General features: G+C 38.4%; 1 protein-coding gene across 1 annotated transcript; it reads left to right on the top strand.

Moving 5' to 3' along the window:
• Nucleotides 1-4924: 4924 nt before the first annotated feature.
• LOC115797989 (integrin alpha-M-like) lies at nucleotides 4925-24076 on the top strand. Its single transcript, XM_030754618.1, has 30 exons — nucleotides 4925-4958; nucleotides 6898-7000; nucleotides 7205-7308; nucleotides 8475-8545; nucleotides 10127-10241; nucleotides 11606-11733; nucleotides 11839-11984; nucleotides 12365-12506; nucleotides 14241-14391; nucleotides 14805-14878; nucleotides 15049-15169; nucleotides 15334-15473; nucleotides 16456-16602; nucleotides 16694-16903; nucleotides 17015-17148; nucleotides 17918-18060; nucleotides 18148-18302; nucleotides 18444-18569; nucleotides 19152-19225; nucleotides 21280-21475; nucleotides 21565-21663; nucleotides 21793-21872; nucleotides 21957-22043; nucleotides 22133-22202; nucleotides 22298-22396; nucleotides 22498-22578; nucleotides 22699-22809; nucleotides 22962-23075; nucleotides 23155-23265; nucleotides 23451-24076. Exons 1-30 carry the CDS (start codon nucleotides 4943-4945, stop codon nucleotides 23577-23579), a joined length of 3477 nt encoding a protein of 1158 aa, XP_030610478.1. The 5' UTR covers nucleotides 4925-4942; the 3' UTR covers nucleotides 23580-24076.
• The last annotated feature ends 3169 nt before the right edge of the window (nucleotides 24077-27245 follow it).

Raw genomic sequence — 27245 nt, 5'->3', positions numbered from 1 at the left:
TCAGACCGCTTCATAACCTCTGTCATCCATTCCTCACACTTCCAGAAAAAATCATGCATTGATTTATTTTTAGGTTCAAACCAACTCTTCTGGTTATCTGCGAATTCCTCTTCAGTCATTAATTTTTCCAAACCAGAGTTTAGGTCACATAACTCCTGCTGCAGCTCGCTAAATTCAACACGCAGCTTATTTTTTACAGTGTCGACATTTGCGTCGTCCTCCATTAACTGCTCAATCAGCTTCTCCAAACTCGTCAACTGGGATAACTTGTTCCTACGTGCCTGCAGCTGTCTAGTCTTGTGCTCCTCCACAGCCTACTCCGTCATTTTTACGACTCGTTTCTCACTCTGACGTTCATCCATAATGTTAATATCCACTTCGTCATTCAGCCGAACGACCTTTATTTTTTGCAGCGTAACTAGTGTGACACAGCTGTATGCTCGATCGCTGCTTCGGCTAGCGACCCGTAATAGACTTAAATAAAGTTAGAACTTACTTAACTTGCTGTTCTTCCTTTCCGAAACCACCATGAATCCCTTCCTTCGTCCGTTTCCAGTAAGGCTGTGCCAATATCCAATTATCCATGCAGAGCAGGTTTTTTGACTAAAATGTAGGTTTCCACACCGTGGAGCTCGGCTTGACGCTCTCAATAACTCCCCCGTTGTTTGCCATATCCGTGCAAAAAGAAATCCACAGGACCACTTGTAAACATTTAAAAACGTTTACTTAAACTAAAAACACAAAAATGGTGGTACAGAACATTCGCAAAATTGTTCGTTAATCTTCAATCATATCCAAAGCATAAAATGAAAGAGAGAGTGAGAGAGGTCAAAAAACCGTGTGGCTCCCCTCACTGCACCCGACGGTCTGATGAAACCGACCTTATGGGCCTCAATTAAAGTTACAGCACCAAACCCCATCACCTCATACATGCTCCCATACGTTAGAAATACCACAGAAATTACATTTTTATCCCTCTTAAACAAATCAAATGCCCTTTAAGAAATCAACTTATTACAATAACACACAAATAATCCAACATACCTATAAATAAGCCTCTTAATGCCTTCTAAATCAATTAACTTATACTACTATGAACTTAAACTGTCCTTTTAAACTAAATATCATAGAACTGCATTTAGGCTCCTACACCTACTGACTTTTTACTGTATTGTACTGTGATAGGTTCAGATCATTTTAAAAACTCAGAGGACAAACACACAACTCTTTTGAACTTGCGCAAGGAGGAGAGATCCGTTCCTTGAACTCAGCTCTCAGCTGAGCGGAAGTTATCTGTCCTGGCGAACTGCTTCCTGCGCAGCGCTTTTATTCGGATTTTCACAATAAGATCACGTGGGTTACATCAAACACAGTTTACAGCATGTAATAAACAACATTCTTGGCTTTTTCCTTACCATATATGGTCGTAAGCATACTGTGACATGTGCGCATGTAACATGGCGTATACGAGACACGTATCCTATATGTGTTCTCTGCAGGCCGAGAGCAGCCTGCAGGTAACTACAACTTCCTTTGTAAGAAATACCACCACGTGTTCCCATTTCAAACATAAAAACAACAGTATCATATGCACATAAAACAACTTATAGAAAATATACAAACAGAAGATATGATAATTTATAATAAACAGAATGGAATTTATACCATAACTCCAACATACTGTATTTGATTTTGTTTTAGCCACACATTTTCTTAACTGGGGCCTATTCTAGAAAGCAGGTTTTGCTAATAACTCCGAGTTTGTTAATCCTAAAATGAGGGAAACTCGGGTTTTCAGTTCCAGAAAGAGAGCTAACTCCAACTCTGAGTCATTTACCGAGGTAACAGACTCTGTGAACACTAACCTGCTCGCTGGCAGGTTTTGTCCAACAAACTCTGAGTGTCTCTCTGACTCCTCCCCTCCTGCTGCACCTGAACCACCTGTCTGACACTCCGATTCATTTCCTCATTCATAAAGACGCTGCAAAACAATCAGGGGAGCGAATTCATCTGCAGACGTTTGTGTTTCTACAAACTTTGAAATCCCAGTTAGACGTTAGTTTGTTACTTTTGTAACATGGAGCTTTTACAGTCGTTCACTCGTCAGGCTGTAAGGACGGAGACAGCGATGATGTCTCTGATTTATAATGAGGCAGCTGCAGCTGCCAGACTGTCAGTCAGTTCCTCTGAAACATTTACTGTAGTTACTGTAACATCACTGTTACATCACACTGATCTGGATGAAGCTTTAGACACAGAACACACTTTCGATGGAAAAATGTCCGGATCCTGGAGATGATGTGAATGAGTGAAGATGAGGCTGAAATATTTGAAGAATTGAAAACTGAACTAAATGGATTTAAAGTGACCTAAATGATGTCATTTTGAAGGTTACGTTGTCTGAAATTCAGAGTGTGAATTTCCACATATTTTCCACTGAAAATCACCAAAATCAGTGATCATAGGCTCTATAATGGATCCGCAAACTGTGTCCGAGTCCGCCTGTGCAGCAGGAGGATCCAAATGGATCAGGATCAGGGATTCAGATGCGATAAGGCCCAGATCCAGTTCAGGCTCCAGTTATTTTGCAGCTTATCCAGTCTGGATCTGTTCATAATGGATTCATCTTCCCGACACGATCTGCATTCTTTAATTAAAATGTCTCATCCTCCCAAAATGTGCTGAATTTTAAAACGTATAAAGATGAGACATTTATCACAGCATGTTTGCCTTTACTGGTAAAACTTTACATTCATTACAGACTTGGAAAGCTGCTCTGAATGTTTTCAGCTAAATATGAAACTATTACTGAACTCTGACCTTTAACAGTAACTCAGTGAAACATCTCTGCTGTGGCTGTCAGGGAGCCGTCATCTATCCGATGATCTTAGATCAGATTAAAATGGTTAAACTGGAGACATTAAATGTTTTTTTTCTCTGTATTCTCCTTTTTTCACTCTTTCTTTCTCCCTTTTTCTTTTCCATTTCTTCAGCCTGTCAGCTCTGGCACAGAGTTTGTTACATTGTATGTTAAAAATAACTCAAATAAATAAAATAAAGGGTCAAACATCAACAAGAAGAGCCTATTGAGAACCTATAGAGCTCATCTTGAAATGGCAAATATGTCTGGCACAACAACGCATTCAGATCACAGTTCTGCTTGTAAGATCTGCCAGACATGACAGGCTTTAAAAAAAAAAAAAAAGAAAGAAAGAAAGAAATCTTTTTTTAAAAGACTTATTTTAGTTACATCTACATGTAAGCGAACACTGGTGGGCCTCATATTCAGCTGATAGAAACGTTGCATTTGAAATTGCCTGCCACTTTAAAAACATTGCTGCCTTTGAGTATAGTGCTATAAATCATTTTATGTTTAATAGGGTTGTCTTTTCTGTGTTATTGTTCCCTTTATTTAGGCTCATGTCAGTTTAACGGTTTGATGGTGAGCAGTGATATGAAATAAAAACTTCCTCAGCTGTGGTAGACCTAATGTAACGAAAAATTTAATGAAAAGGTAGAAAGTACAGGTGTTTATGCAAAAATGTAGAGAGTAAAAGTAAAAAGTTTTCAGAAAAATAAATATTCAAATAAAGTACAGTCATGAAATAATACAATTTGTTACTTCCCACCTCTGCTTATTTCCTGTTTTGCTAAGACAGGTTTTATCTTATCTGCTTCTGCTTCCCTTGTTCTACTTCCCGTGATTAAAATAATCCATGATTAGTTCTTGTTATTATTTAATATTCCATTTGGGTCTTAGTTTCTAAACTTAATCGTGGTCAGTTTCAGCTGCTTTCCCATCTGTTTCATCTCCCATCATTATCTCATGTGCGTGTTGTCCCAGTCTTCCCTTCATCCTTTTGTGTTTCTCTATTCCCTGTTTTCCTGTAGCTTCCTGGATTTTGGATATATAGATGCTGCTCTGCTTCCTGGAGTATTCTGTTTTTTTATGAAATAAGCTGCCTTGGCAGAGACAAAGACTCTAAAACGCAAACTTGACACAGATGCTAAGGAAATGATGAGAGTATACTCAATAAAACTAAAGCAGAATACTAATGGGACACCATAAACTGAAACAATGAACTTTGGCTCAAGATACTTAGAAATGTGACAACCACAAAAATTAATAAACTAAGACCCACATGGAACATTAAATAATAACAAGAATTCATTTTTTTTTATTTTAAACTGGAGAATAATGTGGATTAGCAGTGTAAATAAAATTGGTTCACTTTAGGTGACATGCACATTAGGTACTTTCACAGAAGATCTACAATGGCTTCTCTTTTTCAAGATTATGTGGAATCAGACAACTATGAGTATATTTAATCCAGGGCTTTTTGACCAACTCATAATACCGCCTGCCACTTATAGAATTTGCACCTTATCACATATTCAAAGTCGCAGATGATGTGAAACAGTTCAGAGTGAGTCAGATGAAAAAGAGAGATTGACTTTTTTTTTTGTTTGTTTTTCAAGAACAGGTTTGTCTAAGTCACACTGTGCCAAATGGGGCAGATAACCAGTGCAAATGGTTTAACATTTCCATCAATTCAGTATGAAAACAAAATTTCTTCATTTCTTATCAGAATTTTCCTTTTTATACTATGAAACAGAACTGCACTCTCATGAAGTCTTTTTTCCTATTTCCAATTTAAAGGACATCCATCCATAAACAGAAATAGAAATTAACTGAATAAAACCCACTTTTCAGCAAAGAATTTAGTTTCAAAACTGCCAACAAAAATTAAAGTTATTGTAGCTCCTCCTACTAGAGTGTTGCTACATGATTGCCCTACCTTTGATCAGTCACCCTATAATTTCTGCATTTCTTGGTTTCAACTCCTCTTCAGCAGAAGTCGCACCTCACTCAGCTGTCAAAAAAATTACACTTTCATGTATTTTTGATGAGAGCAGCACAATGGACTGGATAATTTGTGCAATGCTATTCTTGTCAGGTAAGACAAGTGTGCGTCTTCTGATTTTGTCTTTCTGTAATTATGATTGCAAACAATGAAACTATGACATCATCACATGAAAATAAAACTGTAAGCTGTCTTTCTACTAAATACACAAAGCAGATCAGCATTTTTTTCAATCAAGATCTATTTCTTACTAATCTGTAGCAGGGGCTACAGATTAGAAAATAAAACCACATCATCTAGAAATACTTTTGTGATGGTCATTTCCTTATTTGCATTTTATCCTCTGTGAACCAGTGTGTGATCAGTTCAGTCATCTTCTGACTGTAAATTTAGCTTCAGCTATTTTTCAATTATAGAAATGCACTGAGTAAAAAAGTATTTCATAAACAGTTTTACTATAGTAAACAAAATTTTTTATTATTAACCATTAGAAAACTGTGAAACTGAATTTGAGATCCCAAATAATTATTAGTTCATGCAGTTATCATGTATACCTTTTTAGTTTTGTGCAGGGATACAAAAAAAAAAAACGAATACTTTTTACAAGTGCGTAAGAGTGAGTTTACTATTGGGGCGGGCACATATCAGAAACCTGACAGATCCGTAAATAATCTGAACAAAGCTTAAAAACAATTCTATTTGATCTTTAACTTTCTTCTTTTTCAAATGTTTCTTGGAAAAATAGTGTTGTGTCCTTCTATGTTATTGCATGTATAATTTACATATGTAATCATGCGATGTGGGCAAGCCACCAAACAAAATGGCTTGAGTCTTTTATCAAGCATAATGTCCGTGTAATTTCAGGCTGTACGATAACTTTATCAGGTGGCCTCACTGGTACTAGCAAGCTAAATATTTCAGTAGCACAAAAATAATTCAGTATCGCACACAAGTGCAAAGTTTGATAATTGGTTGGAAATATTTAATACTAGTGAAAAATGCATTTATGTTGGCTGGCAATAGAACTGGTTCTTTAAACAATGTTCTGACATGAAAGAACCCTCACAGATAATGTAATGAACAACTTATTCACTTTTTAACATCAATCTTAAGTAAAAAAAATTAAAAGAAAAAAGAAAAAAAAACTGCTATTAAAATATGCCTATTCAGTTTGAAACTGTTTGTTTGGACAACAAAAACAAAATGTAATAATAAATAAAAATTAATATCAATAAAAATAATAACCAACAGAAATAAAAAAAAAAATTATACCTCTCACATTTAATAGATAAACTCTGTGCCTCACTGACGACACCAAACAGGTGCCGGAGCACACAAAGGGTTAAAAACCATTACCCTAGGCAAAAGAGCCAGAATGTTTTTCCGCCTCTCATTTGAAGCCACAAACTGCTTCCAAACTGACTTCTTGTCCAGAAAGTCCCGACAGACCGTTTTACCTCATTCTAAAGAGCTTCTGACTCCTGCCGCTGTCTCCGCCTCCCAAACAGAGCCGTTCAGAGGGGGGCGGGGGCAGTTCAGGAGGGCAGGAGAGTGCGCATGCAAGTAGGATTTTTTTTCAGTACTGTAAATAAGCAAATGTATACTGTATAGCAATAATCAGTTTTCATACTGCAGTATATACTGAAACTAATTGTATATAACTGCAACCTTATGCTGTGACAAATTTACTTTAAAATTTTAAGTGTCAGTATTTTGCTTTTGACAGATGGAGTAAAATATAAGAATCAAAGACACAAAAACAGATTCCAAAATGAAATCTTATGTATGTTTTTCGAGTGAGTAATTGCTCTGAGACACAATGTTCATAATTTTAAAATGTCCGACTTTGGCGCTGTCTACTGGCACAAAAAAACATTTCTGTGGTTGCACTCAAGAAGCAGAATGAAATTAACACATGCACTGTATACAGTTTCCAATAGGTGATTATAATTAGAGGTGCTATAATCACATTATCATTCTATATCATGGCTTTAAATAAGATTACTGACATTCTTCCTTCTTTAATTCTCAGCACTAAATGCTGCACTTTGTTTCAATATTGATCCTGTGGCCTGGAAGACTCTGAGGAGCTCTGCTGCTGGTTTTGGCTACCAGGTGGTGCAAAGACAGTCAGAGTAAGTCAGGACATGCACTGTTCTGTTGAATCTGGGTTTGCAACCACATGTATAAGATTACTGCTATTTATTTTTTGAACAACCATCTCTTTCATGCACCAAAGTAATATGTAAACAATACATAAAACATATGAAAACAAATGTAGTTTATTGAACCACAATTTTCTCATAGACTTACATCATTGTCTGGATTTATTTCCTTAGTGTGCTCATCAGTGCCCCGCTTGAACAGTATTCACAAAATGGAAGAGGAAAAATATATAGCTGCTCCACCACTACTCAAAACTGCCAAAATATACAATTTGAAGGTAAGTAACCAGCCGTGTCCTAATGTCCTGAAACTCTCACAGGGAGTATTTTGCTATCAGCGAGTTTGTTCCAAGTATAATGATGAGGTGGCAGGCAGGCAAAGGCTGGACCCCAAATGCAGGACTCAGACGAGAGATGAACTGAACTAGTTTATTGAAAATGATGACTACTCATACAAATAAACAGGGCTGGACAGATGCCAGCACTAAAACTAAGGAACAGAGACACACAGCAGGAACATTAACGACAACACAACAAGGAACAGAAGAAAATTGAGGGCTTAAGTACACATCGGGTAATTAGGGCAAGAGGAAACACCAGGGCACGACAGGTGGAACAAATGAAATTAATAACGCATGGGAAGCAAAGTTAAACACAAAGTACAGGGAACACGGGACTGTCAGAATAAAACAGGAAACACATAACGAGGTAAAAGGAGACCTAACACGGGGGATTGGCACACATTAAAAGTTCAGACTGTCTTTGAAAAAACGTAGATATTGGTCGTTTCTGCAGGTACGTTTTACGACCAACATCTAGGTTTCAGAATGAAATAAAGCGACATCTAGCGGTCGTAGAAGAAATTGCGCGTAAATACAGTGTTCGGTTTTCTCCGGCAGATCCTGAAAAAATACGTGAATATTTTCAGTTTCTGAGACGTCTGTGCGGACTAAATGGTATTAGTTGCAACCGGAAAAGTTAAAACAATAATTAAATAAGTTATTCTTTAAAAAAAAATTTTTTTTTTAATTTAACGCTTTACTTGAGTACTTCAGCACTCAAAGAGCTTTATGCAACATTATTTATTCATACAAGCACTTATACATTTTGCTCTCGGACACTTTGACATACCGACTGGAACAGATGGGATTGAACTATCAACCTTCAGATTAATAGATAGGAGGTAGGAGCGATCATTTTGGAAACGTAAATATAGGTCGTATTTCGGGGCCTGCGGAAACGACGGATTGGAGGACGTGTTGCAAAAGTTCCTGGTTTATGACAGTTACTGTTTACAGAAGATACTCTCTATAGTAGTTGTTATGTCAAAAAGGGAAGTATTTTAATTGTGATGTTTTGCATTCGTTACTTTCACTCTTGTTTTCTTCTTCTCTCAAAGTGTGTGTGTTTTAAAAAAAACAAATATCTAATGCCTTCAATACAGCGCCAGGTTTTGCAGTCAACATGTCCCTTGGTTTGACAATGAAACGTGATCCCACATCACAAAACACTGTGGTAAGTTGTGAACTGCATTACTGGTGCTTTGTTAAAATCAGTGAGGATCAAAATGCATGAAGGTCTGTGTTTCATACCTGTCTCCCACAAAATCAGCGGATTCTTTGGCGGTACAATAAGGTCTGCATATTTAATGAAGCCATGCCAAATGTTATCTCTATACATTTTCCAATTTATAAAGACTTGCATGGGACATAGGGCAATCACACTACACTGCCAAAAGGATTGCTTGTCTGCCTTTACATGCAAACGAGCTTGAGTTCCATCCATATTATGTCTGCCCTTTGCAACTATAACAGCTTCAACTCTTCTAGGAAGGCTTTCCAGAAGGTTTAGGAGTGTATTTTGGGGAATTTTTGATTATTCTTCCAGAAGTGCATTTGTGAGTTCATTCCCTGATGTTGGACAAAAAGTCCTGGCAGTCCCTGTTCTAATTCATCCCAAATGTGTTCTATCAAGTTGGAGTGTAGGCCAGTCAAGTTCATCCACAGCAAACTCCCCCATCAATGTCTTTATGGACCAGTCATGTTGGAACAGGAATGGGCCCTCCTCAAACTTTTCCCACAAAGTTGGGAGCAGGAAATTATCCAAAATTTCTTGCTATGCTGAAGCAATAAGACTTAATTGTCCCTCCAGGGTGCACGTCTCCACTGTTCTGACGATTTGCATTGCCCTTAGTAATATGAAGCTTGGATGCAGCTGCGCAGCCAATGAAACCCATTCCAAGAAATCTGTCTGTGCACACTTTATGAGCTAATCATGAGCTACATGAAGTTTGGTGCTCTGTAGCGATTGACTCTGCAGAAAGTTTGCAATCTCTGTGCACTATGCACCTCAGCATCCACTGACCCCACTCTGTCATTTTGCATGGCCTTCCACTTCATGGCTGAGTTGCTGTCATTCCCAATTGCTTCCACTTTGTTATGATACCACTAATAGCTGACTGTGGAATTTTTAGTAGAGAGTAAATTTCATGACTGGACTTATCGCACAACAACCCAAATGTTTGTAGAAGCAGTCTGCATGCCTAGGTGCTTGGTTTTATACACCTGTGGCTATGGAAGTGACTGGAACACCTGAATTCAGTGATTTGGATGGGTGAGTGAATACTTTTGCCAATATAGTGGATATTGGATTGGGCCAAAATTCATGTTTTACACATTTATACTGTGTTAAAAAAACGTATGCTTTTCAGCCCCGAAAACTTAATGTGGCTATGTCATGTACTTAAGAAGGTATGAGGCTCGAAAATGCTGGACCAATATGTAATAAAAAAAGATTAAAAATTGCCAAATTTTGATCCACCCTCTATAAGGCCTCTAACTTGGAATATTTTGATAGTACCAAGGTAAAATTTTGCATGGCTTCTTTAATTAAAGTTATATTTTTGATTTTGATGGCTTATAAGAATTTTTTTTTTGTATTTATTTTTTTCAGATTGATTGATCAGCTCATAGTGGGAATGTGGGAATGTGGGTTTTTTAAGATTTGGTTGATTTTATATGGAATGAACCATTGTTTATGGGACAGGGAATTAATCAGCTTATTATATTAATGACAACTTGAGTTGTCTCCTCTCAGGTGTGTGGTCCAACGATTCCAAAGGACTGCAAAAGTATCACCATGTACAATGGTGTGTGCTTTCAGATGGACCGTTCTAACTCATATGGACCACCCATACCTTCTTCTCTTCAAGGTACATTTTTTTTTTAAAGTAGTGCCTTGTTACTTAGGTACTCACTGGAGAAAGTAATTAGTTTCCCTACTTGTTACATAAATTTTGTGTTACTCTGTAACCTGACCTGAAATGCACATAATGACCAGGTAACAATGTAAACCAGGGCTCTTCAACTCCAGGCCTCGAGAGCCCCTGTCCTGCAGGTATTAGATGTGTCCCTGATCCAACACACCTGAATCAAATGGCTGAATTACCTCCTCAGTATGCAGTCAAGTTCTCCAGAGTCCTGCTAATGACTTCTATATTTGACTCAGGTGTGTTGAAGCAGAGACACATCTAAAACCTGCAGGTCAGGGGCTCTCGAGGCCTTGAGTTGAAGAGCCCTCATGTAAACCTTAGGCTACAGTCCCACACACTGACACAAATTCCAACCCTAATGAGGACATACAGTACAGAGGGTCTTTCTTTTAGTGATGTATAGCTGAACACAAAGCTGACAACACAATGCTACAATGCTACAAGCCTGACTGCTCATCACTGCCTTTGTTACTTGTTGAAGCTCAGGCTCTGGCAGCTGGGCTGGGGTGTGATTACACTCAGCTGTAACATCACTCTGGGTTCATCCCCAGAGCCCAGAGATGGGGTTGTTTTCTCTGTAATTATTGTAGGGTCTTTACCTTACAATATAATGCACTTTGTGGCGACTGTTTTTAATTTGGTGCTATATAAATAAAATTGAACTGAACTGAATTGAATCCCTGGCTTTATTTTTGCATGCTGTTTATGCAGATGTGATGCTGTTGTGCTAACAGTATAAGGCAGTTGTTTCTGTCTTTTACAGAGTTTGGATTTTACCATCGCACTCATGCCTTTTTGTCCAATAATGGTAAAAGTAGGGTACACCCTGGACAGGTCACTACTCTGTTGCAGGGCTAACACAGAAAGAATCTTCATACCCATGGGCAATTTAGAATCACCACTTAACCTAACCCCAGTGACTGCATGTCATTAGACTTTGGGAGGAAGCTTAAGTACCCACACAAACACAAGGAGAACATATAGAATTGCCAAATGGAGGACTTGAAATCAGACCCTTCTTGCTGCAAAGCGACAGTGCTAACCACTGTGCCACTGTGTTGTTGGACCTTTTTTTAAAAAATTAAATATAGCATTTCAAATATGATTACATTTAGTATTCACCAAGTATATGCACTCTGAAATGTTTCAAGGGGACACTAATGAGAAGTTTGTAAGCATGTGGTATTTATACTTCATTTACTGAAAGACTCAGATTCCTTTTCCTTGGATAATATGTGTGCAATGAAAAAAGTTTAAATTAACCCATAAAATTGAATTTAATTTCTAATCCATCTCTTTGATAGAGTGCCCGCCGCAGGCAGATATCGCCTTTCTGTTGGATGGTTCAGGTAGCATATATGGTCCTGATTTTGGAACAATGAAGAACTTTGTGAAAGATCTAATCAAGTCATTTATCTCAAGTGATGTACAGGTGAGACACTGTAATCCCTCTGCCAGTGAAATCATGCCACAGACATAAAATAGTTAGATTCTTATTTTCATCATATTTTTATATTTTTTTTCTCTCTTTCTTCAGTTTTCTGTTACACAGTTCTCCGGGTCACCAGTGATTCATTTTTATTTTAAGAAATATTCCTCATCTGGATCAGTAGACACTGACATAAATGGAATCACTCAACTGAACGGAGCTACTTACACAGCTAAGGCCATCAGACATGTTGTGTAAGGGTTGCAATGATATTAGTGAAGCACTACAGTTAACTTAGTGTCCAGACTTCCAGTCCAGATTATTTCGTTCTTTGAATTTGACCACATTATGTACTGTGAGGACTCTGACTGATGGAAGGCTGTCAAAAGAAACAGTGTACACAGACCTGAGTTTTGAAGGACTGTCTACACAGTGAATGAGATGGCCCCAGCAAAGGCTAAACTTGAAAAAAATATCAGCTCAGTAATGTTGAAAGATAATTTAAAAAAGAATGATACATGCTGAAATAATAACCAATAATCAATAATCGATCATGCAGTTTACCTTATGAACTCAAGATGCACACGAAAAAGATGTTCTGTGTTGAAATTTGATTTCTTTTTTAATTTGACAGGGATAATGTTTTTGCGTATTCCAGACCAAATGTGAAGAAGGTCTTGATAGTAATTACTGATGGACAATCTACTGACCCATACAATCTGGGAGGTGCAGTACAGCAAGCAGAGAGTAGAAAGATTGTTAGATTTGCTATTGGGGTAAGTACTTCCATTATTTAAACCTGAGAATGCTGAATTTCATCCTGACTCAGTCATGTTGGTCAAAGGAGGAAAGAAAAGCCATTGATGTCAAGACAAGAAAGCTCCATGGAGGGTTTCACCCCAAATCCAGCACCCTAAGACTGTACATTAAGTGAAAGGAAGGTGGCCGAGGACCACTAACCACTATCCTAGAAGAAACAAAGAAGATCCATGAATATATCAGGAAGATGGCCACAAAGGATCATGTGCTTAGTGAGTACCTCAGGCAGCAGAAACCTGAGAACAAAGAGGAGGAAGAACAGGAACCATCACGGAAGAACAGGCCTCTGCACGGCATGTACCACCGGCAGATAGAAGAAATGGCTGACATAGAGAAATCCTACCAATGGCTGGACAAGGCTGGACTGACAGACAGCACAGACACAGTAATCATGGCAGCACAAGAACAAGCTCTGAGCACAAGATTGATAGAGGCTGGGGTGTACCACACCGGCAAGACCCCAGGTGCAGGTTGTGCAAAGATGCCCCTGAGACAATCCAGCAGGGTGCAAGATGCTAGCAGGCAGGGCGTATATGGAACGCCATAACCAAGTGGCCAGCATAGTATACAGGAACATCTGTGCCGACGAGTATGACCTGGAAGTCCTGAGGCCAAGATGGGACATGCCCACAAGGGTGGCTGAGAACAACACAGACAAACTTGTGGTGGCTAACCAACCGGACATCGTAGTGGTGGACAAACAAAGGAAGAAGGTCGTAGTGATAGAGATTGCAATACCAAGTGACGGCAACATCAAGAAGAAGGAACACAAGAAGCTTGACAAATACCAAGGGCTCAGAGAGGAGTTTGAAAGGATGTGGAAGATGAAGGTTACAGTGGTCCCCGTGGTAATCAGAACACTCAGAGAAGTGACCCCAAAACTGGGAAAGTGGCTCCAGCAGATTCCTGGAATAACATCTGAGATCTCTGTCCAGAAGAGCGCAATACGAACAGCTAAGATACTGCACAGGACCCTCAAGCTCCCAGGACTCTGGTAGAGGACCCGAGCTTGGAGGGGAAAAAAAATAAAAATACACAGTCCGTAGAGTGTATTTAATTAAATCAAAGCCCATCTTGCTGACCATGCAAACTTGAAATGAAGGTTCTTACATAAATGAAAAAGCAGAATTACTGATGCAAACTGTCATGATTCCAGGATCTTGGACCTGGGGTTTAGTGATTTTTAGACTTCTAACAAATTAATTATATTAGTTTTATTCTTAGTTTGTATACTAACTAGTTTTTCTGGATTGTGTATTCCTTTGTATTTGTTTCCTGTTAGTGGTGTTGACTGCCTTATCCTTAGTTGAGTTGTATTTTCTTTGTATGGTGTTTGAGCTTTGCATTATTTGTGTTGTAATTGAGTTTTTGGTTTTACTCTCAGTTTAGTTTTTAGGGATTTAGTTATAGTTTCCACTTCCCTCATGCCTTGTCTAGCTTTGGTCCCTTTGTTAGATCTTGCCATTATGTTATTTCCTCTTTCATTTTGTTATCCCCTTGTCTCATGTATTCAGTAATCAATTACTTTCAACAGCCTTGTTTCACCCATGTTGTTCCCCACAGTTATTATTTACTTGTGTATAAGTAGCTTCAGTTTCCTCGCCCTTTTACTTGGTGCATTAGTTATTGGGTATTGTTACCCCATGATCTTTCATTGTGTGACAACTCAGACATATATTTATTAATCGTAGGTTGGGAATGCATTTATTTACTACCGGGCAAAACAAGAACTGGACACCATTGCGTCGTCTCCCTCAGTCAAATATGTGTTTCAAGTGGCGAACTTCAATGCACTTCAAATAATAAAACAGAATCTGCAGGACAAACTCTTCTCCATTGAAGGTACGAATTTAATGTTGCAACTTTCTTAAAATTCCTGTAAATGTTTGAAAAAATAATTACATTGCATTAAAAATTTCTTACAGTGGCTCCCTTATTCACAGGGTTTTTATGCCCTTCCCAGAGGGATTCATGTCTCCTCCTGGAATCGAAGCAGTGCTGTTTCATTTGTTGTAGAACTCACTATACTTTATTTTATTTTACTCATTAGTGTCTCATTTCACGCCAAAGGTCCTGCCAACAATAAATGCTCAGGCACCTTTATAAAAAACAGCACCCCCCCCCCCCCCCCCCCCCAAAAAAAAAAAAACCTTTGAAATGGCTACTTAAAAGCATAATGAAAGAATAAGACTTGTAAAATGGAATTTGCTGCATTGTGTGTGTCTTTTACCTTTTCATCTATTTTTCTGTTACAGGATCTCAAAGCAGTGGAGAGTCACTGAAAATGGAAATGTCTCAAGCGGGATTCAGTGCAGCTTTTGTGCCTGAGGTCATTAAAACTATCAGAAGCTCACCACACAGTCTAAGTCAGAGGAAGATTCACACGTGCCTGTGTTGCACTGTTTTACTTAAAAGCAAACAGTTATACAGTTAAGCAAAATTCAGATTTTCAATGTAAAATAAATTATATATAAAATCTATTTCCTGTCTACACTATAGGGAATTCAGATGTCAATTGTTGGTGCAAACCAGTGGAAGGGAGGCTACATGCAATACACAACAGGCAGCCAAAAGGTGAAAACATATGAGGATATGTTCTTTGAGCCTGACAGTTATCTTGGTAAGAATATTACAATTTTCACAAACATGCGTTTATGTATAATCACAGCTCTGCTGCAGTTCTTTCATCCAAACATGTTTTTCAGTTAGAAAAACTGAGAAAATTAAAAAGGAAGAATAAAGAATCTAAATCTGTCTTCCTCCTTTTGTCCACCTAAATTCTAGGTTACTCCATGGCAATTGCTAAAACCCAAAGTGGCTCTCTGACAGTTGTTGGTGCTCCAAGATACAAACACAGAGGAGTTGTGGTCGCTGTTAACAGAGAAAGTTTGAAAAACCAAATGATTGAACCCTTTTCATCACAGGTATGTATTAGTAACAGTAATAAAAGCTGAATGACGTTGTAAACTAAACTTAATAAGTAAGGACATTTGTAATTGGTCATTCATTTCTTTTTTTTTTTTTAACAATGCATCTTGGCAATAAATCTTATATCACTGGAAAGCCTGTTTATTTCCCCCTTAAATAGTGCCACATTTTTAAGGAAAATACATTTGTGGGTTGAACAGTAGAGTTGAGTATGTGGGCTGCACCTATGAAAAACTTGCCAGATCTTCTCTGCCAACGCCAAACAGCTTATTCTGCTACTAACGCTTGCTTAGTACATTTATTGGATTGGATGATTGAAGTCTGAAGAAACAAGACATACCACAATGTGGTTGTCTTGGTCACTCCGGCATGAAGCTGATGCCACAAATGGTGATGGGGTTTAGGTGAGGACTACAGGCAGGCCATTTCATTTTCTCAGTATTGATATATATTCGAATAGAATAGCATAAACCCCCACTCTATTGGTGTGACCGTTGTCATCTTGGAGGATAGAGTTCAGTTCCAGTCTGTGGGGATATGGGTTTGCCACTGGTTGCAGAATCTCATCTCGATATTTCTCTATATTGAGATTGCCTCCAGTGGTGAGAAGCCTTGTTTCTCTAGTGAGGGGGATGCTGCCCAGAACATCACACTGCCTCCACCAAAAGCTGTTTCCCGTTTCAGGATTATGCAAATTTTTCATGGGCGTAACCCAAATACTCAACTCTGCTGCTCAACACACAGATTTTCCTTACAAATGTGGCGCCATTTAAGGGGAGACGAACAGGCTTCCCAGTAATTTATTTATTATTTTAACAGTTACTGCCAAAGACCATTGTTACAACATAGAAATAACCAGCCAAACTCAATTTCCTAATTTTTTGTGCTAAGTTTATGTATAAATTATTTTCTCAAAGAATAACTGTTGATATTTTCCTTTCAGTGATTCTTTTCATTAATAATTTGTTGCTTACACAGTTTCAGACTGGTGAATATTTTGGGGCTGAGGTGTGTGCCATGGACATAAATAATGATGACATCACTGATCTAATCTTCATATCTGCCCCAATGCACATGGAGCCTGATGGAGAGGGAAGAGTTTATGTTTGCAGACTAACTGTTTTGGTAAATCACAGTTTGATGCCCTGCTATTAAACTGATCATTTTATTTGTCAACTTTTTAATGACCATATAATATTCACTCTCCTCCTTTTAGTTTGTCGAGTGTAATTTTAATGACCCAGTATTGCTAAGAGGAAGTGCAGCTGTCAAAGGAAGGTTCGGCTCTTCTCTTGCTGTGCTGCCTGATCTAAACTCAGATGGATTCAGGGATTTGGCAGTTGGAGCACCTTTGGAGAATGATGGTGAAGGCAGCATCTACATATTCAACAGTGAAGGAGGAAGAATCAGTCCTACTTACTCACAGGTACACAACATCAAAGAACTCACAAAGATGACTAAATACATCTGTCATGTAAAGTCAATATATCTACAGTCTGCAGCTTGATTAGTAATTAAAATATTTCCATGTACACAGAGAATTACTGGCTCTGAGGTTCAGTCAGGACTGAAGTTCTTTGGCCTATCAATCAGTCAGTTGTCTTTTGACCAGAGTGGTGATACCCTGCCTGACTTAGCGCTGGGGTCAAAGGGTGGGGTTGTCTTACTGAGGTAAGTCCAAATTAGTTTAGTCATGCATTATTGTTGTCTATAGTAATTTGACCATTTTTGTTGACAATCATAAATGATAGAATTATACGGGATCAGTGATTCATGATTTTTAATTGAATACATATGCAGAGTAAAACAGGTATCTATTTTTCTAAGGTCACATTATATTACTGAATGTTTATTATGCTAAAAGGCTTACTGACCATTAGAATTTTTTTAAAATTATGTTACTACAAGGTGAAAGTTGCTCTGTTGATTAAAGAAGCAAAAAATGTGGTTAGTTAAACACCTGGATTAAAAGCCTGTGTGTGTTTGATTCCAGTCTCAAAATGTAATATGAAACGTATAACAATAGCCTTGTTCTATCAAATTATATAACTGTAGTTCAGAAGTGCTAACATGTTCAGATATTTATCATTTAGCCCACTAAGATGATACAGTTGGATCTTTGGAACAAATGACTGATAGTGACAGAAAATTGTTCTGTGTAGAAAAATACTTAACCATTTAAGATAAATTGTAAATTATTCTTTCATTTACAACATTTCAGGGCAATTTGATATAATATTAGATAAAAACAAATGTGCTTCTTGATATTATTCTATGATATTTCTAAGTGACTCAAAACCTTTGAGCTGTAGAGGTTTTTAAAATGTGAAATGTTGGTCGAGCAAAGGAAAGATTACACTTGTGGGAGGTCTTGTTACTAATTTGGGTCAGAACACCATAATTAAAAAGGTAAATGTTGTTCATGTTTCCTGTTTTCCAGATCAAGACCCATAGTAATGGTGAAAGCTGAGGTGTCATTCAGCCCAGACCAAATTCCAACTCAGAATGTAAGCTGCTCAAAACCACTGGAGAACACAGCTACAATCTGCTTTACCATGAGCAGAGTGTCTACAGTCAATACAGGTTCATCATTCTCCAAAAAGCCACTGCCCATCAGTTAATTTTCTGTTTATGCACCTTTGTAACATTTAAATGTCTGATTTATTGCAGCTCAAGCAAGGATTAATTATACTTTAACACTGGATGCCACTCGCAAATCTCCAAATAACCGAGCTTACATCAGCGGGAAAGAACGAGAGCAGTCTGGATCAGTTACTGTTGACTTAACTAGCAAACAGTGTCCAACTGTAAAATTCCTTATTGAGGTAAAACCGAATAACAACAACGGAAAAAATAAAAACTAACCAATAAAGTTCAATTTGGTGAATGGAAGATTTTGATTTCCACATTATTTTTAAGAATCCTCCAACACTGAATCCAAACCTAACACTACTCTTTTCTTGCAGGCCTGTCCAGAAGATGCTCTCCTTGCACTTTCCAATGAGCTCAAATTCACGTTTGACGGTTTACTCTCAAACACAACTCTCAGACCAAGTCTCGCCCCACAGGCTCAAACAACAATCATTTATCCTGTAAGTGACCTTTAAAGACACCTTATTAACTAGACATCTGAGCCTAGTCTTTATGAAGTGCAGAAAACAACTTTAGCTTTGCCCTTAACTTTTCTTTGTTGTTGGCATGCAATTGACCAGTACTTAGTGGAGAGATTTCTACTGAAGTACTGGAAGTAAATAAGTCAACATTACTACAGTGACATCTTACTGCCATACATGCAAGCTGTACTATGAACTGTACATTTTTCTGCATTTACCTTTACATTTCTCAGCTGCTTCAAAAGCAGTGACAAACTTCAACTTTGGAAAGAAAACAAATGTAAAATGCACAAGCCTTTACCTCACGAAGGGTGCCTCTGTCTGAGATCCCACTTTGGATACATAGGTTTCTTGGATATGCAGAAGATTGAGACATTTTCCAGAAGTGGATCAAGAATATTAACAGAAATTGTGTTCCCTGAAAAAACAAACAAACAAACACACGGCAGGAAACCATAGCTAGATTGGAGAACACACAAAGTGGTTGTTGGACTCACCTATACAATACCAAATAAATAGTATATAATCTAAATACTTTTCCCCCCATGTTCTCTTCCGTAGTTAGGGTTTGAGATCAACTGTGGCACTGACAACCAATGTATTGATAACCTGAAAGTGGATTTCAACTTCACCAGGTAAGGCACAGTTACAAAACATGTCAGATTTAAGAGTTTGCACTCAAAAACTGTTCATGAAGTAAAAAAACACTGATATCTGGGGACAGATTATTCAGTCTGTATTATCTAGTCTAAACTAACACGTAACCCACAGTCAGTGCTTTATATATCTGCCCTGTTAGTGGCATTGCTTTGATACAGAAAGGTATTGAACAGTCTTTTAAAGCAGTGCATAATACAAATGTTCAGAATTTCACTCATAATTATTTACTGTAATAGATTTGCTGAAAATCATGTAAACTGATCAAAAGACTTTCTCCCTAAAGTGCCTGTTTTGGCACCAATTTGTGGTTCTAATTTCTGCTTGACCTTTGAATAATTTGCAATAAAATTTGAGTGGAGGTCCTGGTGGTTTGATCCCCAGTTGACAAATCTAGCTTTAGGAACATGGAACAACACCTCTTTAGGGGGGGAAATCACCTTAGCTAATACTTGAGGCTGAGAATTACTGGCTAGATCGTCAGGCTCGCCTCAACACACAGCTTGGGCTCTGGAACCAGTCTGCTGGTCTTTTTACTACTCTGGAATTTCCATCAGTGAGAGATGGTGGGAAGGGGTGGGCATACTTGTATCCCCCTGCTTCCTGATTGCCAGTGTACCCAGCCCTCTTGGAGTTCCAGTGTGGGGTGCTTGAAGGCCCCTTTCTCGGGGAGTGCATTATCCTGCTGTGAGATTTTAATGCACATATGGGCAATGACAGTGTGACTTGGAGGACTGACCTGCCTGATCCAGACTTCTGTGCTAACCATAGTTTGTTAATAATGAAAACTATTCTCGAGCATAAGTGTGTCTATGAGTGTGCTTGGCACCAGGACATCCTAGACTGCAGGCCAATGATGGTTTTTTTTTTTTTTTTTTAAATCATCATTGTGTCACCTGACCTGCAGCATTATGTCTTGGATACTTGGGTGAAGAGAGGAGAAGAGTTGTCAACTGATGTGAGTTGAATCAGAAAAGGTCAGAAGTGTTCACTTCGGGTCAGGTATGAGTTACGGGGGAGTAGAGTGGGAGCTTGACAGAGAGATTAACTTGGCATCTGCAGAGATGTGGACACTGCACTGAAGAAAAAAAGAGCTGAGTGTGAAAGTGAAGCTGCTATTGGTTGATTCGTATCCCGACCCTCACCTATGACTATGAGGTCTGGGTAGTGATTGGAAGAATGAGATTGTTGATACATACAGCAGAAATGAGCTTATTCTGTGTGGCTGGTCTCTTCTTTCAAGATACGATGAGGAACTCAATTTTTTGGGAGGGGGCTGAACGTAGAGTGATCTCCATAACGAAAAGAGCCAGTTGAAGTGGTTCAGGCATCTGTCTAGGATAGCTCCTGGATGCCTCTGAAGTGGTAACTTTTGGCCATGTCCTACCTGGGTCTGTCCAGGGTCTCCTTCCTGATTATGAGAGATTATGTCTCCTAGTTGGCTTGGGACTGTCCCTTGCTATGAGCTGAAGGAGGTGTCCAGGGGGAGAGAGAACTCTGGGCGTCTCTGCTGCTGCCGCTGTGACCCAAACCTGGACAAGTGTCAGAAAATGGATCGATGGATGTTAACCCTTTAACAGTGGGCAATTGCAGCTGATGCACCTGTGACCTGCCCTTACTTGCCGTGAAAAGCTGATTAATGCCGAGCATATCACTGCTGAAATGTCTGATTAAACGCACTTTGAATTACCATAATTATGCAACCTTTTGTCCTATCAGAAAAATTCAAATGGTTTCTGAAAGCTGAGAAATTGCACTTTAATCTACACCCAACATATGATTATTACAGTAATTGTTGCCGGAAGGCCGCAAATCGTGGTGGGCCCGTGGTAAATAAAGAGTTAATAACTTAAATTTTCATAATGCATCATCAGTTGTTTTTGTATGTTTTGTGCTAATCAGCAAACGTTTTCATTTTAACTCAGTAACATGTAAATGTTAGCATCAAAATCTTTGCACAGCTCTTATTGCTATGCTAGCCATCAACACAAAGCTACAGTATTCTTAGACTCATATAAGTTCAGCCTCCCAGTGCAGTGTTTTTTTTCTTCTCCCTTTATTCCCATCCTCCTCCATATTCTGCCAGATCCTCAGAGGTTAAAGTGGGCATTGATGAGCTTTTGGATGTCACAGTCACAGTGGAGAACAGCGGGGAAAACTCCTACAACAGTCGTGTTATTCTCACGTACCCAGCTGGTCTCTCCTACAGGAAGTTCACCATTCAGCAGGTAAGGCATCAGGATCAAGTCTGTATCAGTTCATCCCTGACCTGCTGCTCTCCCAATGCATCCTGCAGTCATTTCATTTTCTAATCAAGGGAAGAATTGAGTGCAACTCTTTGGACAGTGAAGGTTGTTTATCACGAGGAAGGACAGACTGCACTATTGACAAGCCAATTTTCAAAAGCAAAACTCAGGTTTGTTTTGTTTTTTTCTTTCAGGGTGGGGGTGGGGGGTGGGGGATTGTACAATTATTTCTTCGCTCTTCTGAAACAGTTTAGCAAAAAGTGGAGTCAATCTGATCTCTCACCTTTTTTTTGATTAAGGCTTTCTTCATTGTCTCCTACGGTATCGAAACCAATAGTCAACTTGAGAGGAAGATCTTTGTCACTGCAAATGCCACGAGGTACTGTTCCTTTGGTACAGATACTCTTCATTTAAACAATAGTCCCACAGATACAGTACAAAGTATTTCACTTCTCTCTTTCAGTGGAAATCAGGAGAATATCACTATAAGTGAAATCTACAAAAGGAAATCGATTGATGTGAAGTACAGCATTTTTATGACATTTGACAAGTATGTATTGTTCTCTATGCAACAAAGGAAATTATTCATAAAGTAACAAATGTTATATAGCATGCTACTTTTAAAATGTGTTTGTTTAGCTCCCTCAGCTACAACAATTTCACTTTTGGGATGAATAATTTGCAGAAACCATTCCAACAATCTATCCAGGTAAAATAAAATAAAATATAATACAAACGATTGTGTCAGTTGGGCTAAACCATAATAATACTTGGCTATCATTTTCTTTTCTTCCCATGTTTTAGGTAACAAATGATATCCGAGCGCTTAATTTCACTGTGGTGATCAGGGTTCCAGTGAAGCTTGGTGAAAAAGACATTTGGGTGGATTTGAGCAGTCTGCAGGTAATATATATGTCAGAAGTTTCCCAAACTTTGCTGTGGGATGGATGTGATTTGGCAAAATTAGGACCAATCACACTGATATTAATTTAAATGTATTTCAGATTGCAGACTGTCAGAGAGGAAATGATGAAGAACCAGGTGTCAGAGATTTTGTTCCGAAGATACAAGGGGATAAAGTTGTGGTAAGCACGCCTTTGCACTTGTGGCACCCACCTGCACATTTAACTGTTATCGATTCATAAATTCACATTACACTGGATCACAGCTTGTGTTACATTCACTCTTCTTTAAATCACCCACAGGACTGCTCTGTAGCCAGGTGCGGAGTGTTCAAGTGCAACACATTCATGGGAATATGGGAAAGCAGGACGTACGAAATATCTGCTAACCTCAGTTCAGGATGGATAGAGCAGGTAGTTGATGGGTGGTTTGTGTTAAATACTGCACTGATACATATTTGGAGTGCAAATATGTATCAGTGTATCAAAAATATGTCAGTTATAATAATTTCTGTCTTAAATTGAACAATAATTTAAACTCATCCCACTCAATTTTTTTTTCTTAGATTGGACTTCAATCTGCCAAATTCCGCTTGACCAGCACAGCCAGTCTGGAGTACGACAAAAACCAGTACATCTACTTTTCTATAGGGTCTAACAACAATCCTCCAGTTCGCAAGGTGATTACACATTATTTTATCTTGTTTGAGTTATACAACAGCTTGAATGCCATCCACATTCTGTCACCTCATCTCTCAGATTGAGGCAGAGGTAGAAGTGTATCCTAAACCAGATTTCACCAAAGCGATTATTGGAGGATCCCTGGGAGGGTTGGCTTTACTGGCTTTACTCACTGCTGGCCTGTATAAGGTGAAAGACTCTTCTTGCAGTTTTTCAATTAATTACAAAGCTGTAAAATTTGTAAAGAGCATGTCCAGTTCAAAAAACAAAAAGGTTAAAGGTCTTTATATTCACTCATCCTCTTATTTTGATTCATTATTAATGCAGCTCTGATTGATGCATTTCTTAAAATGTCTTTTTCCTTGCATTTCTAGGCTGGATTTTTCAAGAGTAAATACAGTGACATGTTACATCAAAATGCAGAAGGCGGTCCAAGTCCAGAGACTGATGCAGTTTCACCCCCAGCAGAAGTACAAGGATCACATTTGCAGTTGTGCAATTAATATATATGAAACATATAGACCGTCCTGATATCTTTAGGAATGAATACACGTTGAAATGTCCATGCTACCACATTTGATTCATTAAACAAAAAACAGCTTGCTGTGTCTGGACTCACTCCCTCATTCACTCACTGACTGTTATCTACAACAAAGGTTCCTACCTGGTGGTCATGACCCTCAAATCAAGATCACAAAATGAATGAGAAAGATCCAGGTACATTTATTTTTTAGTGTTTTATGGTCTTCTTCAGGACCCTAAAACTATTCCAATTAAGCTGAGAGGGAAAATACCACTGTCAATCAACTGCTTAAACTTCACACAGACACCTGAAGGCAAGGCATCACAAGCAGACACAAAGTTTGAATACTCGAATCAAATGGACGAGGCTAAATGTAGTGATTTTTTACCCAGTCCTGCGATGCTTTAAACTGTCTTTTCAAATTTGCTTTATGTTTTTTGAAGACTCTTTCTGCTCATTTACAGTAAAATGTTTAAATTTATGCAAACACTATATATTAATGATTTAAAATTTATTGGCATTTATCATCATGTACTGTAAAATGTGATAAATCAATAAATATGCTAAGAAAACTCAAGAAATGTTACTTGCTTTATTTAGTGTGATAAGATATGCAATTTTAAGTTTCATCAATAATTATAATTTGTAGTACGTGAACAGTACTATATTTCATTTTGGTTTTATATGATGTATTATCCCACTTTTAATAAGATAGATACCAAATAACAAAATTTTGCATTTTCCTTGTCCTATTTACTAATGCTTGCACACAACACGTGAATACTGACGTGCTGTGTGCAGTATGAAACACAGTTAGCAAAAAAGCGGCAGTTGAAAAACTATTGAAACTCATGTACATTTTGAATATACAGATCACTGAAATAAAATGCAGTAATATTTCAACCACAGCTGATTCCAGCCCCAGTTGGAGACACAGCCAGGTGCCGTCAGTGACACATAAAAAGAAGCTTGTTTGGAATGGGTTTGGCCAATGTGGGCACAGGAGAAGAGGGAGTGAGAGAGGAAATCACGCCTGGACAAAGAGGAGAATATTTGGGCCAGGGCAAGGGCGGGGTGGTGTTCATCGAAGATTAAGAACTAGTGCAACTGATGAAATTAGAGCCACCATCACAGACCATGTGAGAAACCATGAGCTGTCCCTGAGAGAGGCTGGTGAAAGAGTGCAGCCTGCTGTCACTTCCATTATCCAGGCTTTTCAACAAACTAATAGGTAAGCAATACAGTTACAAGTATATTCTTTGTGATGATATACAGTAACTGTAGGCCACCAGTCCTACTGCTAAAGGAGCAACGTCTGGGGGAAGGGGAAACTTCTGAGTGAAGACCAGGAGCATGCCATTGTTGACATGGTCATTGCTGACAATGGAATAAAAACTCAGAGAAAGTCAGTCCCAAAACTAGAAAAAGCATTTCCTATAGAAAATGCACTATGAATGCTTGCTGCTGAATGATTGGAGCTGAAATGCCAGGAAATGCTTCAAAGAGCTTAAATCTGGCTGAAAGAGTTTAAGCTGCTGAAAATTCTGAAAGTGAATTTGAAATTCAAAACAGCTGAAATTGTCAATGAAGTTGTTAAATTAAACTCGATTTGCTTAAAGGGCAGAAAAACAGCCTGAAGAAATTTTTAACTGCAGCCGAAGACAAAACCATAAAAGATATTGAAATGGGTGAAATAGGCCACCATGACTGAGATGGCAACTGCAGCTGATTACCTTGGGCCATTTCCCTGTTGATTTTTGTGTAAGTTAAGTGCAACTCCTGTGTGCAACCAGTAGGTGAGCACAGTGGTGCAAAGAGTTAGAAGATCTTTTCTTCTTCAATTCAAGTTTCCAAAGTATCAATGAATGTAAAAAATTATAGAGGCTAAAAAACAATCTTAAGAATTAAAGCATACTAGCATGTATCCTAAACATGAAGAAGAATGAAAGTGCAGAAAATTGTGGACAGAATGAATCTAACATTGTGGCAGCCAATGGGAGAAGCCACTAGAGCAAGGACATAATGGACTGTTTATGCTGATGTTGCTGCTTTTAGTTATCAGTGTTTATCATTTATTCAGTGATGTTGTGTTGGTCTCACTTTTATTGGTGGTTTTTGATGTCAATTACACTTTGTTGTTATTGAGGGTGGTTGATAAAGGGCCACCATGACTGAAGTGGCAACTGCAGCTGATGACCTCTGGCCACGTTATTGCTCATGGTATTCTGATTTTCTGTGGGAAAAGCTGCAACTTCTGTGTATAACCAGTATGAAAGCACAGGAATATCCACAGCCTGCAGAGGCTGTTCTTCAATTGTAGTCTGTCAAAAATATCAAGGAATATCTAAAGGTTTAATGGGCAAAAAAAGCTGCCTGAAGACATTTAAACTGTAGCTGTAAAAAGAGAACAGTCAAGATATTGGAGAGTTGACTCCAAGTTTAATGTTTTGCAGGTGAAGGCTTTGAGCTGAATTGCTGTCATTGCTGAAATATTTGGGAATATTGTTGAAAATGTTAAAATACACCTAATGCTTCTCCTAAACATGAAAGAGCATGACAGTGCAGACAATTGTGGAAAGAATGAATTTAATGTTGTGGCAGCCAATGGGAGGAGCCACCAGAGCAAGGACTTGTGGGAATGTTTATGCTAGTGTATGGGTGTTTTAGTTATCAGTGTTTATCAGTTACTCAGTGATGTTTTGTTGGTTTCATTGTGAATGTTGTTTTGTGATGTCAATATGTTGTTATTGAGGGTGGCTGATAACAGGCCACCATGACTGAAGGCTATGGCAGCTGATGACCTCTGGTCATTTTTCCTGTTCCTGATGTTCTAATGCTGTGAGTTATTAAAGTTTCATTTCACTGTGGGTAACCACTAGGTTGGGTGTAGTCACAGTGAAAAGTAAGAAGCTCTTTCTTCTTCAACTGCAGTTTGCTAAAGTATAAATGAATATAAAAAGTTGTCAAATACACAAAAAAAAAATGCCTGAAGAAATTAAAGCACACCAAATCATTGTCCAGAACATGAAGGAGAATGAAAGTGCAGGAAATTGTGGACAGAATGAATATATTATTGTGGCAGCCAATGGGAGGAGCCACCAGAGCAAGGACTTGTGGGAATGTTTATGCTGGGTGTATGGGTGTTTTAGTTGTCAGTGTTTATCAGTTATTCAGTAATGTTTTGTTGGTTCACTGCGATTGTTGGTTGCGATGTCAGTGTGTTGTTATTGAGGGTGGCTGATAACGGGCCACAATGACTGAAGTGGCTACGGCAGCTGATGACCTCTGGCCATTTTTCCTAAGCATGCTATTCTGACATTGTGTCATTAAAGCTGCTGTTTCTCTGGTTAACCACTAGAGTGAGTGCAGTCAGAGCAAAATGTGACAAGATTTATTTTCTTGTTCAGCTGAAATTTGCTAAAGTGTTAATATAAAAGGTTTTAAAGGGTCAGAAATGGCCTGCAGAAATAAACACACAGTGAAACTTTGTCCTAAACATGAAGGAGAAAGAAGGTGCAGAAAACTGTGGAAAAAAATGAGTTTAATATCATTGAATATGAAAAGATTTAAAGTTCAAAACCCAATGGAAAATCTTATAAGTTTGGGGTATGCTTTGAATCAAAATTGCACTCTCATTCAAGTTTTT

This window comes from Archocentrus centrarchus, chromosome 19 (genome assembly GCF_007364275.1).
Source record: "Archocentrus centrarchus isolate MPI-CPG fArcCen1 chromosome 19, fArcCen1, whole genome shotgun sequence".
Lineage (NCBI taxonomy): Eukaryota > Metazoa > Chordata > Actinopteri > Cichliformes > Cichlidae > Archocentrus > Archocentrus centrarchus.
This window is presented reverse-complemented; position numbering and strand designations above follow the sequence as displayed.

Coding starts and splice junctions, on each gene's coding strand:
- LOC115797989 (XM_030754618.1), top strand. Junction 8,546..10,126: donor CCACATCACAAAACACTGTG/GTAAGTTGTGAA, acceptor GTCTCCTCTCAG/GTGTGTGGTCCAACGATTCC. Junction 11,985..12,364: donor AAGGCCATCAGACATGTTGT/GTAAGGGTTGCA, acceptor TTAATTTGACAG/GGATAATGTTTTTGCGTATT.